At 54.9% G+C, this 14,217-nt stretch overlaps 1 protein-coding gene across 1 annotated transcript in view; it reads left to right on the top strand.

Moving 5' to 3' along the window:
- Positions 1-270: 270 nt before the first annotated feature.
- The window catches only part of DNAH9 (dynein axonemal heavy chain 9), a gene marked incomplete at both ends in the record, with an annotated part of 144,840 nt that continues 130,893 nt past the window's right edge, over positions 271-14,217 (top strand). Inside the window, 11 exon segments of the mRNA XM_082294246.1 lie at positions 271-341; positions 1,108-1,144; positions 1,148-1,224; positions 5,653-5,779; positions 6,644-6,899; positions 7,321-7,562; positions 8,553-8,688; positions 9,677-9,873; positions 10,014-10,438; positions 12,243-12,465; positions 14,007-14,173. Coding sequence (XP_082150372.1) covers positions 271-341; positions 1,108-1,144; positions 1,148-1,224; positions 5,653-5,779; positions 6,644-6,899; positions 7,321-7,562; positions 8,553-8,688; positions 9,677-9,873; positions 10,014-10,438; positions 12,243-12,465; positions 14,007-14,173 — 1,958 coding nt within the window.

Here is a 14,217-nt window from a genome sequence, read left to right as displayed (position 1 = left end):
TGGTTTGGGTTGGAAGGGCCCTTAAAGATCATCTCAATCCAACTCACTCAGCCCGAGCAGCCTCGCTGTGCCCATGAGCTCCCTCAGCCTGGCAGCAGGCTCGGCTCTGTGGTGTCACAGCTGTTGTCACCTGCCTGTGTCTGAGCCTGTGTGTGCCTCCTCTGGCTCTGCAGGGCCTCCTGACCACGGCTCTGGACCTGACACAGCTGGAGAAGATGGAGTTTGGCGGGATGAAAGGGAAGGCCCTGGGCCAGCAGGTGCTGGACATGTATGAGGAGTTCCAGGAGGGGTACCAGGTGTTCTCAGAGCGAACCTACGACTGCCTGGACCTGGCCAATGTGGTAGGTGGGACCAGCCCCTGGGAATGGCAGCAGCACAGCCTCGCTTCCAGAGAGCAGCTCCCCCTGCAATGGAGCCCTGCTCCCTCTTTCCCAGCTCCTTCCTCCCTTTGTTATGGTTTGGTCTGTCTCTGTTGGGAACAGGGAGCTGCTGGCCTTTCCTGCAGGCACTTGGGAGTTCCATATCTCAGAATCACAGAATGAGCCAGGTTGGAAAAGACCTTTGAGATCATCGAGTCCAACCTGTGACCCAACACCTCCTCATCAACCAAACCACGGCACTGAGTGCCACATCCAGGCTTTTTTTAAACACCTCCAGGGACAGGGACTCCAGCCCCTCCCTGGGCAGCCTATTCCAGTGCCCAGTCCCTCTTTCAGTGAAGAATTTTTTCCTGATGTCCAACCCAAACTCCCCCTGGAGCAGCTTAAGCCTAGCCTACCTTGCTGGTTCAGCGAGTGCATCTGTGGGTGTTTGGGGTGCTGGTGTGGTGTTCAGGCCATGCTCAGGGTCAGAGAGTGCAGAAATAGCCCAACTTGCCTCCAGGCAAAGGCAGTGCTTGTTGGACTGTGGGTCCATCCTGGAGGGCCGTGAGCTCAGCCGTGGGACAGCACAGAAGTGTCCTCAGCTCCGTGGGGCTTGCCTGGAGGGGGGCCAGAGGAGTGGCTTAATTCCTGGTGAATAAGAAGAGGAAATATCTCTGGACTGGGAGGTGGCAGGCACCTCCCTGGTGCCTTCTCAAGCTCAGGACTTGCTGTCCCCTTCCCACAGGAGTTTGAGCAGGATGCCTTGGCTTTCCAGCGTAAGGTAGAGGACATTGACCGTCGGCTGGGCACTGTGTTCACCCAGGCCTTCAGTGACGCCGCGGACCTGGAGCACATCTTCAAGGTTTGTCTGTCCCCTCCCTTCTCTCTCGGTGAGTCCCACAGAGAGGTCAGACGGTGCTGGAGCTGCAGGCACATGGGGCTGGGGTTTGCCCATGGGATAGACTTGGTTAGTGATGCTCAGACCCGTGGGTCCCTCATGAGCTGTGTGGCCCTGGAGCTGGGAATGGCTGGGGGTGTCCCTGCTCTTCACCTCGTGACACAAACAGAACAGGCCTGTGCTCAGTTTGGGGAAGAGCAGTCAAAGAAATGACTCAAATCAGGCTTTTGGATGGCAGGAGTTTCACTGATCTCTCTGGGAGCTGGGAGGAAATGCTCTGTGTAGGGTTTTCAAGGCCAGGTTGGATGGGGCTTGGAGCACCCTGGTCTAGTGGAAGGTGTCCCTTCCACCCCAAACCATTCTGTGATTCTTGGATTTCCTGGTGAAAACTGCTGTTAAAAGCAGGTGATCATTGTTAATATCAATTTGTTAACACATGGATGCATTTCAGCTTGGGAAACTGAGGTTTGCTCAAAATGAGGTGGTTTTGTTTACCAGTGAATCTATCCTCCAGAGAAAGTAAATGGTATTTTCTGAAAATATTCAGTATAATGGTAAAAAAAAATGTAGAAAACGATAAGTGATAGGATTTATCCTTCTGAGTTGTTGTGGGGTTTTTTTTTAAATAGCAAATTTTGAAGCACTTGAAGAATGCCAGCTGGAATATGGTTCCCCCACAGTGAAGGTCTGAGCATCTCTGTAACAAAGACATGCTTTGTGATACGGTTTGGTGGTGGGATCCGGTCAGAGGTTGGGCTTGGTGATCTTGGAAGTCTTTTCCAACCTTCACGATTCCATGAAAGGCAGGAACTGCTTGGCAAAGCAGGGGGAAAACCTTCCCTTTGCCAACGTGCCCAGCAGTGCAGGTCTTTGAGCTGCAGAGGAAGATAAAGCACCTGCATCCATGGGGAAAATCCCAGTGGGACTTTGTGCAGGGGTGTGAACTTTTTCCCAATTCTCCCCCTGCACAGCTGCTGGCCATGTTCCGGAACCTTCTGGAGCGCCCTGTGATCGCTGCAGCTGCTGCTGACAAGGTCCCCGTCCTCCTCAGCATGTTCAGCTCTGCCCTGGACCAGGCCAGGCTCATCTACGCCGGGCACACCCAGGCGGGGCTGCAGCTTGGTGGGTGCCCTGTGTGGAGGAAAATTGATTTTACAGGAAATTGGATTGAGATTAATTGAAGGGGGGAAAGAATTTGGTTTTGCTAAGGAAACCAGAACTTGCCAAACTGCAAAGGTTTTCAGCTTCTGTAGTTCCTAGTGGGAAGGGAAATGCCTGGGAATGCTCTGTTCTTGGCATTAAAGCAGTGCCAAGATCCTTGTTTTAAACGTTTGTGTGTGAGGTGTGGCTGGGATTGAAGGCACGTGCTGAGCTTGTTTGCAATGCTGTGAATGCAGAGCATTCGAGGGGGAGGTGGGAATTAAGGGTTTGGTCAGCCTTATCCAGGTTTGTTATTTCCTGGGAATGCTGGCACAGAAGCGAATAGGAGGACTCCTGTCAGATTAGGAGGGTTAGGGTTAGGGTTAGGTTGTCTTCCTGGACAGCAGCCCATTGCCTTGCCTCAGGAAGACTGTTCTGGAGCCAGGCAAGCCCAGGAGGGGCAGCAGTGCTGGGACCAGTGCAGGTTAACAGAGGGAATGGGGAGATTCGTGGAGGGCAAGTCCAGCGTTTGCTGTGACCTTGTGGAGTGTTGTTCTGTGGCTCTTACACGGTATGGTCCCAACCAGCTCCCAGCCAGAAATCCCTTCCTCAGCGCTTGTGGGAAGCAGGGAATCCACCCCGATCTCAAAATTCATCAGCTCTGCTTCCAGGACATGCCAGGCTCCTCCTCTGATCCCCTGTTCCCAATCCAGAGGCACAGGGCCACTTGTAGTTCCCAGACCTAGATTGTGTGACAGAGGTTGGATTTCGGGGAAGCAGCCTGGAAGCCAGGGCGGTTTTGTGGGGCTGAGTTGCTGTGGGTGTGTCTGGGCTGGCAGTGCTCATGAAATGCTGTTTCCCTGTGCCCTGCCAGGGTTCCCCCCCTTGCACAAGAACGTCCCTCCCGTGGCTGGAGCGCTGGGCTGGGCGCGGGAGCTGCGGGCGCGGATCCGGGGGCCCTTGGAGCGCTTGAGGCACATCCCAGGGCTGTGAGTGTCTGCTGCACATCAGCTGTGGTGTGAATGTCTGGAAATTTCATCTCTAGTCGATCTTTAGATATTCTTTCTGTGTTGAATGCTATCCAGTGGCTGTAGCTGAAACCATCCTTAGTGAAGAGGTGACAAGTGGGTGCTCTGGAGCCGTTCACTTTCCTGCCGTCTTTGTTTTTTAAAGAAGCTCATTAATTGGATTGGTTTTGAAGTGGCTGAGAGGCACACTGGGATAGTAGATGGGTCCTTCAGCTTTTAACACAGCCCGAGGTTGCGATTAAAATAGGTATTGGAGCCTTTCTCACTGTGATTCCTCTCAGCACAGTCTCCAGCACGTCCCTGGGAGCAGCCCAGCTCTTGGCTATTGGCAGAAGACAACTTTCTCGGCATGAAACAAAGGAACAATCTCCCAAGATCAAGAAAACAAGCCAGGGCTGGAGTTCTCCTCACCAAAATCCTTGTTACTGTCTTGGAGATGTGTTTAGCATTGATTTTAGCCCTCTGCTTAGAGCAGTTAATGACAGGTCCTTCAGCAGGGTGGTGTGAGGCTCTTTCCCATGTGCAACTCGAGAGGGAGAAAGGATTGAAAAGGGAAAACGAAGATATGTGTATACATGGATATGTATTATGTATGATACATATAATCTATGTATTATATGTTATTGCATATATTTTATGTATGTTTTTTCCTATTCATGATGTGAACAGTCATTCACACAGCTGTGACCTGCATCTAGTGGAACACAACTGTGGCAGAAAACTGCCAAGGGTAAAATGTTGAAAAGTGATGTTTGGTAGCTGATTTTTCCAGCAGCCCTGGGCCCTTCTCCCCTCCTACGTCCCCATTTCTCAGGTCAATGTGGGAACACCTGAGAGAGAGCACAGGGGGCTGGGCAGCCTGTGTGCAGGGAGAGGATTTGGGGTGATGTGGCGGGGTGAAATCCAAGCAGACTGTGCTTGCAGGCTGTGGGGGGCCTTGGGAAGGGGTAAATGCAGACCTCAGCCCCCAGGACTAAAGGTGACCCCTGTCTGTTGTGCTGCCAGGAGCCTGGACTCTGCCCGTGGAAGAAGGGTGGTGCAGAAATACGAAGAAATGATCCGGCTGCTCGACAGGTACGGGGGGGCTCAGGCAGGGCTGAGGAAAGGCTCCCCTTCCCTAAGCCACCTTCCAGCTCTTGGCAGCCCAGGGCCTGGGAATGCCCCTTTCTAAGCCCAAGGGAATTTCCTGCTGGGAGAGGAGGAGGGATCCTGTCACCGGGTACCACAGGTTTGCTGGGATGGCTTCAAATGAGAATCCTGCAGGGGAAGAACGGGGGCTCTGCAGCCCAGCAGGAACATCAGAATGAGCTGCTGCGGGGTGGAGGAGCTTCTGTGGTGGAAAACCTGGGCTGGGAGAAGTCTCTGTCCTCTGGTGCCCATGCTCTGGCTGTGTTTGCAGTGGCTGTAATGTGTATGTTCCACAGTCTGGGCTGGGAGTCACTGCCCAGGACTTGGCATCTCGGTGTTTGGTGTTAAACCTGGGCTGTCCCGAGAGGAGCCTCTTCCCCAGGGAGGAGATCCCTGCAGGGCCCTGCTCCCCGTCTCCAGTGAAAGGAGCTGAGAGCCCAGGCTGCTGGATCCTGCAGAGTGGATGGAGGGAACCCTGTTCCCATTACCAGAACAAGGCTGGGTAATTCAGCATAGCCTTTCAGAGAGGAGCAGCCCCACAGTTGGTCTGGGGTGGCCACCTTGGGGTGCTGTCTCCTGGGTGACATTTCCCAGAGCGCTCAGGGGACAGCGTGGTTCAGAAGTGACTTTGTCACTTGGGAGGCTGGGACTGTCCATGACATGTGAGATGCCAGGATCCCTCTTCTGCCCTCTGTGCTCTCATCCCAGGGCTGTCATGGTCTCACTCAGACAAGCAAGGTCAGCTGCAGCCACCCCCAGCATCCCTGTGGCTTTAGGCATCTGTCCTGCTTTGGCCTTTGGAAACCCCCAGTTGCTGATATATCACGTTAGCCTAAATGCTTTGGAAAGTCTCTCTCCAAATCTGAACCCTCTGCTAAAACTGGTGCTTGGGAGGGCTTTGCCCTCCTGCCTTGATGCTGCCACTGTTTTTTGGGTGTCAGTGTCAGAAGCCCTGTTGGTTGTGGAGATGGCATGGGTGGGTTTTGAGGGTTCCTTCACGTTCTTCAGTCCTCAGAGTGGGCTCGGCTTCCACCCAGTTACACCTGCACTCTGCTGGCCTGGTAACTACATGGTGGATGTTTCTCTTTTCTGGCAGCTATCAGGAAAAGCTCTATTTAGACTGGTCCCAGACAGTCTCAGAAAAATCCCAGTACAACCTCACTCAGCCACTCATCCGGCGGGACCCACAAACCAAACTGATCAAGGTCAATTTTGATCCCCAGGTAAGACCCGCTGCCCCTCAGCTCTCCTGCCTCCCAGGGCATGTCCCCAGGCTGTGAGGGACATCTGGTGGGGTTGGCACTGGGTCTGTTCTCTGTGGTCTGTGGAGCCCCTCCCATGGTGGGTGACAAGGATCTAGCATAGATCTGCTCTGCCTGAGTACCAGGATTACAGTTGGAGCAGAGCACATTCTGGTTGAAGCCAGTGGCAGGAAGTGCCTCAGGAACCAGAGGTGTAACTGGTGTCAGCGTGTCCAGACCAGGGTTGATACTGGTGTGGGGAGTGGTGGGACATCATCTACAGATGCACATTCATGTTGTGTGTGCCTGAAACCTGAGCTTCTGAAAGGGTGTGAAAAATGCAGGGAAGGTTTGTTTTGTGACTCCAGAGATTTTTGATGGAAGGTGGCACCAGAAGAAGCTGAGTCACTGGCTTTGGGGCCACAGTACTATTTTTTTATTATTATCTTTTAAGTCAACCAGCCCAGCAAACCAAGAGAACTGGAGCCATCTTATCTTTCACTTTGATAATGGCCGAGCTCTGCTTGCAGGCACAGCATTGCTGAGACTTGTGTTGTGGGTCAGCCTTCACCTGAGAGGGGATGGCTGAGGGGACTGGAGGTGATGGTGGCTTTTAGATGCTGCCTAGGGTTTGCTGGTTGGTATTTAACAGAGTTGAGAAGAAACCCAGAGTCAGAGAACAATGGGAAACAGGTGGTACAGAGCAGGAGCTGCCCACACCCTTTCCAGCGTGCTGCTTCGGGAATAAACCAGCAGGAAAGCCCTGTGATGCTCAGAATGGACTGGAGGAAATGCTGGGAGCTGGGAGGATGGGGCTGTGCTCAGCTCTGTGCCTTGCTTCCCCAGCTGGTGTCGGTGCTGAGGGAGGTGAGCTACCTGTGGGGCAGCGGGGCAGGAGCCATCCCCCCGGCAGCAGCTGAGGTCTATTCCTGCAAGGAATCCTTCCGGCAGCTGGTGGCCAGCCTGGAGCTGATGGGGAACAGCTACAACAAGGTCCTGAGGACGGTGCTGGAGGTGGAATATCCTCTGGTGCAGGGGCAGCTGCGGGACATCGACTTGAAGCTGAAAGAGGCAGAAGAAACACTGACCTGGAAGATGGAGGGTGAGCTGGCTGTGGGTGATGCTGGGTCTCCTCACATTCCCCCTGGTCTCTGTTCCCTGGTTCCCAATGGCAGTTCCCAGTAGGACAGGGCACCCTCTGTCAGAGCCAGCGCTGGGGAGATGAGGAGCAGCCCCCAGCGTTCCAGCTCCTTTCCAAATTCCCTTGATCCGCTGGGGCTGTGGGCAGGATCCTGCTCCCCTCAGGTTTAGCCCAGGCTCTGGGGAGAAGAGGCTCTGGTGGTCCCTGGTGTGGCTTGTTGGGATAGGGGGGAGATTGAGGTGGCTCTGCTGCTCGAGGTGGTGAATCTCTCACCTTGAGTGAGAAATACATGAGACCACGAGGAAAAAATGTGAAGGGGGGAGTACTGGAGCTGGGCCCAGCAGCTCTGAAAACAGGTAATGGATCATCTCATCTTCCCCAGGTGTCTGGGATCACATCTCCGGGGTGATGGGGGATGTCTGTGATCTGGAGCAGAGGGTGCAGAGAGCCAAGGACAATGTTGAGGAGATCCAGAGCATCGTGCACTCGTGGGGGTCGCCCGTATTCGAGAGGAGGGATTCCAAAAGGGAGTCAGTGCTGAGCCTGGAGGAGTGCCAGGAGCGCCTGGAACGGCGCTGCAGCCTCGTCAGGGAGTCTGGGCAGAGGATCCACTCGCTGGTGAAGGTGAGGGGGCACCTTGGGGGTGGGCAGCTTCTCAGAGGCTCCGTGTGTCCCTGCAGCACTGAAAATGTCCAGAGCTGCTTCGCCTTAAGGCAACTCCCTGGTCCCATTTGGAAACCTGACGCAGTGTTGATCGATGTTGGCTCTGAGGGGTGAGCTGGACTGGGGCTGTGGGGCTGGCACCGCTGGGCTCCCAGTCCAGAGCAGGACCGGCAGCAGCTGCAGCCCAGGGAAGGGTCTGGCTCTGACTCTGACTGCTGGAGAGCCACTAGAGGGGAGTGGTGCATCGGGTTTGGGATCCTGCTCCAAGGAAAAATCCCCTTGGAGGTGTTTACCTGAGAACAGAGGCTGGGGCTGACCCTTCGGATCCAGGCTTGATGTCCCTCTGTGGAGCAGGAGGTGGTGTTGACCGTCCAGGGAGAAGCTGAGTGACAGGAGAAAAGCTGCTGCCCAAACCTTGGTGCTTTCCAGTAGCTTTGCCAGAGCTCAGAGTCCTCTGCAGGCCAGGAGAAGGTCCAAAGCTGTGCTCCTCACCTGCCTGGAGCCAGGTGTTATGCATGTCAGGCATAGCCCCTGGCCTGGAGGGAGATGGGTTTTAGGCCCAGCCCTCTCCTGAGGGTCGCTGGCTGGCCTTGGACTCTGAAGAGAATCAGATGGGTTCATCAGGATGGGCTTTTGAGACCCCCCCAGTTCTCCCTGCCCCAGGGGAGCAAAGCAGCCTCAAGTCCTGTGGTCTCAGAGAAGAGGGAGGAGAACATGTGGAGGACCTTCTGAGGCTCTTCTGCACTCCATTTTCACCTTGAATTGTTCCTGGAGACCACAGAGCCCTTGACAGGAGCAAATCATGACCATGCCACCAGTAGGAAGGTCCATCTTTCCTACCCCTCCATGAGGCTGATACTTCTGTGCTGCCCAGCATCAGCCCTCAGGGGTGGGCAGCTCTCTTTAGGACACAGCCCTGCTGTGTGTGAAGGCATCTTCTTTGTCTTCCAGGAAAACCAGAGCCTCCTACTTGCCAACCCAGCATCTGATGCCTGGAAGGCGTATTTGGATTACGTGGATGAGATAGTCCTGGATGGATTCTTCACTGCCATCGAGTGCTCACTCAAGAACCTGCTGGAGAACACAGGTGATGCCTGGCTCCTGTCCTCTGGCTGCAGTGGCTGCTCAGCCTCTCCAAGGGGGCATCTCTGGTTGTGCTCCCTCACTCTCAGGAGTTGTTCTCTTCTTCCTGGCTTCCCTCTGGCACTGGAGCCTCCGGGAAGGGAGGGTGACTCCACCACTGGTCACTGGATTGCTCAGGGGGAGGGATGGAGGTGGCTGTGCGCTGTTGGCAAGGGTTCATGGATGGGGACAACAGAGGCATCCTCCCGTCTGTGCTTGGGCAGCTGTCGCCTCCCACCCTCCCATGCTCAAAGCATCAGGGTGGCACTATCTTCCCTTTGTGAGGAGTCTCAAGAGCCAGTTCCGCTCCTGAAAGGCACAAAATAAAACCCTCAGCTGCTGAGCAGAGGTGAGCTGGGTTCAGGAGTCACCAGCCCAGCCCTCCTGCCTAGGGCCACCAGGGAGGTTCACTTGGAGCAGCTTGTGTCCAGCTAAAGCACATCTCCAGGAACACTTCCCTTCTGGATGTGGAGGCACAGTGAGCCGGAGAATTGCATGCAGTTCTTCACCAGCTTGTTAAAAACTTGCATATGTTGTCATATTTGCATCTGCCTTCAGCTTCTGGTTGCTGTTCGGGTTCTTTTACGCCTTTCACCACTACATTAAAGAGCCTCTTGGTTCCTGTTGTTTTTCTCCTCTGCAAGCACTTCCCTGCTGCCATTGTTCAGCTCTCAGACTCCCTCTGCATTAGCTGGAGAGCTTGGTCTCTTCAAGCCTTTCCTCCTCAGGGTGTTTTCTGGTCCTTAAATCACTTGTGTCTCATCTGTTCTCCGTGTCTTTGGTGGGTACCAAAGCACAGCTGGTTTGCCAGCATCTCCATGGGTTGTGCAGACACCAGTGAGCGTGTCTGCCACCACACCCTCCTGCTGTCCCTGTAGGCCATGTGGTATCTTGTCATAGGACGTCAGTGGTGGCTTGAGAAAGAGCCTGACATCTCCGTTCTTCCCTACCAGACCCCAAGGCAGGCCTCGCTCCCCTGTTTGAGGTGCAGCTGGATTTGGTGATCCCGGATTTGGTGTTTCACCCTCCCTTGGACCCCGGTGCCAAGGGTGGCTTCTGTGACATGGTGGAAAGTCTCCTCAACGGCATCTACCGCATCTCCTCGCTGGTGCCCCGGCTGGCCGCGCACAGCGGCTTCTGCCACTACCAGGTCTGTGCCATGGGGCTTCCCCGTGCTGGGTGGCAGTGAGGAGGTGCCACGTGCTCCCACGTCACCGTGCTCTCGTCTCTCCTCTCCCTTCTCTCCTTTCTTCTCTCCCCTCTCGCCTGTCCCCTCTGTGCCCTGTCCAGGCTGACCTGGAGGCCGTGTCTGACCTGTCTGGGATGCGCCAGGAGCTGCTGAGCCGCGCTCAGGCCGCGGTGGGCGCGTGCCGCGAGCACCGCGCGGGGCTGCAGCGCTACTCGCACCTGTACGGGGAGGACAGGAGGGAGCTGTGCCGCCAGTTCCTGCTCTACGGCCGCGTCCTCACGGCCGCCGACATCGAGGCCCAGGGCGAGGTCGGGGTCCCCGAGGCGCCGCCCACGCTGCAGCAGTTCAGGGAGCAGATCGGCTCCTACGAGCAGCTCTACGAGGAGGTGACGCGCATGCAGCCCGTCAGCACCTTCCAGGGCTGGCTGAGGCTCGATGCCCGGCCTTTCAAGGCAGCCTTGCTCAATGAGATCAAAAGGTGGAGCTTGGTGTTCAAGCAGCACCTCCTGGACCACGTCACGCACAGGTGAGAGCTGCTCCTGCCTCTGCTCCTGGGACCTGCGCTGGGGCTTCTCTTGTCTCGGCTGGGCTGTGGCGTTTCACACTGATGGCAGAGTCAGTGATGGAATCGTGGAATGCCCTGGGTTGGAAGGGATCCACCAGGATCACCCAGTCCAGCCCCTGGCCCTGCACAGGCACCCCAACAATCCCACCCTGTGCACCCCTGGGAGCGTTGTCTGAGTGCTCCTGCAGCTCTGGCAGCCTCGGGGCTGTGACAACCTCCAGAGCTAACATAGGAGCAAGAGAAGGGCCCCTGCTGCATGGCAGCTCCATCACATCCCTGTGTCTTCCGTGCCCTGGTCCCTGCTGGTGTGTGAGCTGGGAACAGTGGCATCACTTGGTACCACTGACATCCCTGAGCCGATGCCCCTGGGGCCTGATGTGTGGTTTGCCCGCTCATCCCGAGCCAGATAATCCCATCTCTGCCAGGGCTCTGGGCTTCTTTACTGGATTTGGTGGTGGCCATCAGTAAATCTGCATTAATGAGGTTTCTGAAAGCCCGTGATTTGGGTAGCCTGGCATGAGCAGTCACGGGGAGGTGGCTTCAGGCTACAAAAAGGAGGAGTTTGGGCTCCAACTGTTGCATTAACACGTGTTTCTCGCCTGAAGAGCTGCTTGGCTCTGTGCAGGACAATGCCTCAGGTGATTTATTGGTCACAACTGAAAGGTATCTTAGGTGTTGGATGCTCCCAGGGAAGTGTTCTGAAGAAGAGGCTGCTGTGTGGGGTGGTGATAGGATCTCTTGTGTGCTTTTCAGCACCATAATTCTGTCAGATAATTTCTTTGCAAAGAGCTTTTGTGTGGCAGAGAATGAGCATTTAGGAGCTGTTATGGAGAGTCCCTGACTCAGCAGTTTAGTCTTTATTAGGTGAAGTATTTAAGGATACTTTTAGGCCTAGCAGCATCCAGAGAATTTAAGCAGGCACTTAAAAATAAGTGATTTGGGAGATGGAGAATGGATGTGCTGGGAAGGACTGGAGGCCCAGGAGCCCACTGTTGCTCTGCTGAAAGTGCCCAGCAGCTGGTGAGGGTAAGAACAGGATAAGCAGCTGAGGAAACGTGCCCCAGACACTCTCCTTGTCTGTGATGGTTTATGGCTCAAGGGCTTTGAGAGACAGGGATCTTAATTTTAAAGTCCTGGAGGGATTTTTTTCTTCGTGCCACTGATGTCCAGTTGCTTTTCTGAGCTGCTGTGAATTTGTACCACCTGCAGCAGGGAGCTGCCCTGGGAGGTGAGGCAGTGCATGAAGGACAATCCCTGCGTGTTACAGCTTTGCAGTGTGTCAGGTTCTCCTGGGGAGCTTGGATTCTTGTGGTGGAAGAGATGGGGCGAAAACTGCCACAGAATCCCAGAATGGTTTGGGTTGGAAGGGACCTTAAATCCCACCCAGTGCCACCCCTGCCATGGGCAGGGACACCTTCCACTGTCTCAGGCTGCTCCCAGCCCCAATGTCCAGCCTGGCCTTGGGCACTGCCAGGGATCCAGGGGCAGCCCCAGCTGCTCTGGGCACCCTGTGCCAGGGCCTGGCACCCTCCCAGTAAAACCTGTCCTCTCAAAGACCCCTCCTCCAGAGCCCTTCTGAGCTCACTGTCTCTGTTCAGGTGCCCTGTCTCCAACTTGAGAAGAGTCCCAAGCTGTCTTTCTGTTCCTTGAAGGAAGCTGTACCACATCCAGGGACACCTTGGAGCAGGAATTGCAGTTCTGAGGCTGGGTATTCACTCCAGAGGAACCGCCCTCATCCTGTGCTTCCCTGCTTTGTGCTCCACAGCTTGGCTGACCTGGACGAGTTCATCCAAACTGCCGAGAGAGGTTTGAGCAGAAAGGTGGAGAAAGGTGACTATGGTGGCTTGGTGGAGGTCATGGGGCACCTGCTGGCTGTGAAGGAACGTCACAGTGCCACTGATGCCATGTTTGAGCCCCTGAAGGAAACCATTGAGCTGCTGAGAGCCTACGAGCAGCAGCTGCCCGAGGAAGTCCACCAGCAACTGGAGGTGGGTGAGGACTTGTGGTGGGCACAGCAGTTTGCCCAGGAGCAGGAGTGGAGCAGCATCCCAGGGATATCCAAGGCCCTGCTCCCTGTCATTAGAGGGCCTCAGTGGGCAGCGTTTTGCTATTGCAGGATGTGCCTTAATAGCTCTAAATTTTGGAGTTATATTGAGATTTTTCTTTTAAAGCAGAGATTAAGCCTTTTGTTATGTGTGAAAAACATAGAATTGCCTGCTCCATCTCCCAGCGATTACTCTTGAAAAAAAATTAATGCATTTTCAAATCCATCTGTTAATTAGGTTGAATTATAATTATTTTGAAATAAGCTGGTTCTTGGCAGCTATGGAGATGGGAAGGATAATGTTGGCAGGGGAGTTGCCTTCTCACGGGACTTCAGTCCTCCTCTGGGTCAGACCACCAGATCTGCTTCACCCAGAGGACATCCCTGGGAGCAGGTTATGAGGGCATTTTGGCACCTTTCCACATCCGGCTGTCATGAGTCAGTTTTCTTTTGGGAATTCCTTTCATTTCTGCAAAGGGGACCATGAGATGAAGGTTGTAAGAGATGGTGAGGTGCCCAAGGGGACAGAGACAAGCCCTGTCAGCAGTGTCTTCATCCACCATAAAGCCCAGTCCTGTGGGGAACCCAGCTCCTCTAAATCCCCCTGCCTGGGAGCTGCTGGTGTGTGCAAATATCTTCAAGCACCTGATTTATTTCCCTCATAGAAGAAATGAGGATGTGGAGCAGCCATCCAGAGGCAGGAGATAGCAAGGGAGTTGTTCTTCCTGGCGAGTGACTGCAAGACTTGTGTGTGAATGATTCATTCCCTCCTGCATGGAGTGGGAAAAGCAGAAGCCCCTCTAGGCACCTCTCTCTCCGTGGCTGTGGAGATGGATGGGCTGGAGCTGCTGCTTGGTAGGAAAAGAAGGAAGCAGCTCTGTGACCTGCCGTGGTTATGGATAGTGGTTTCTATTGAAGACTGTAACAAAAAATGCCAGGAAGAGACCCCTCAGGAGGAGCTGGCCCTGCCCTGGCCATCTCTGCTCCCTCAGAGCTGCCTCCAGTTATTTCCCTTCTTTCCATGGTGGGTCTCCATTAATCTCCTCAAGAAGAAACCCAAAGTCTTTCCTGTGGGCTTGCACAGCACGTGGAGAAGAGGGAACTTGGGGACAGCAGAGCCCCTGGCAGTCGTAGAATTGTCAAGGTTGGAAAAGACTTTTAAGATCATAAAATCTCACCATCACCATGTTCACTGCTAAACCCTGTCCCCAGGTGCCACACCCACAGGGTTTTTGAACACTTCCAGGCTTCGTGACTCCACCACTGCCCTGGGCAGCCTGTTCCAATGCTTTACAGTTCTTCCTGTGAACCTTTTTCCTCATATCCAGTCTAAACCCCCCCAGGCACAACTTGGGGCATCCCAACCAAACTCCCCAGCAGTTTTAGCCCCGGGATCTGTTGCTTTTCCCGTTCTGTGGTTATCCATGAGCAGATCTCGCCCCGCGGAGCCCACCCTGCCTCCCAGCAGTGCCGTTGTGCCCGCAGGAGCTGCCGGAGAAGTGGAGCCAGGTGAAGAAGCTGGCTCAGGCCGTGAAGCAGCAGGTGGCCCCTCTGCAGGCCAGCGAGGTGACAGCGCTGCGCCAGAGCTGCGCCGCCTTCGACGCCCAGCAGCTGCGGCTCCGGGAGCGCTTCGGGAGGGAAGCTCCCTTCAGGTACTCATGTTCCAGCATCGCACGAGCCTGGAGAGCAAAAAGCT

Source organism: Coloeus monedula (genome assembly GCF_965178545.1).
Source record: "Coloeus monedula genome assembly, chromosome: 19".
Classification (NCBI taxonomy): Eukaryota; Metazoa; Chordata; class Aves; order Passeriformes; family Corvidae; genus Coloeus; species Coloeus monedula.
This window is presented reverse-complemented; position numbering and strand designations above follow the sequence as displayed.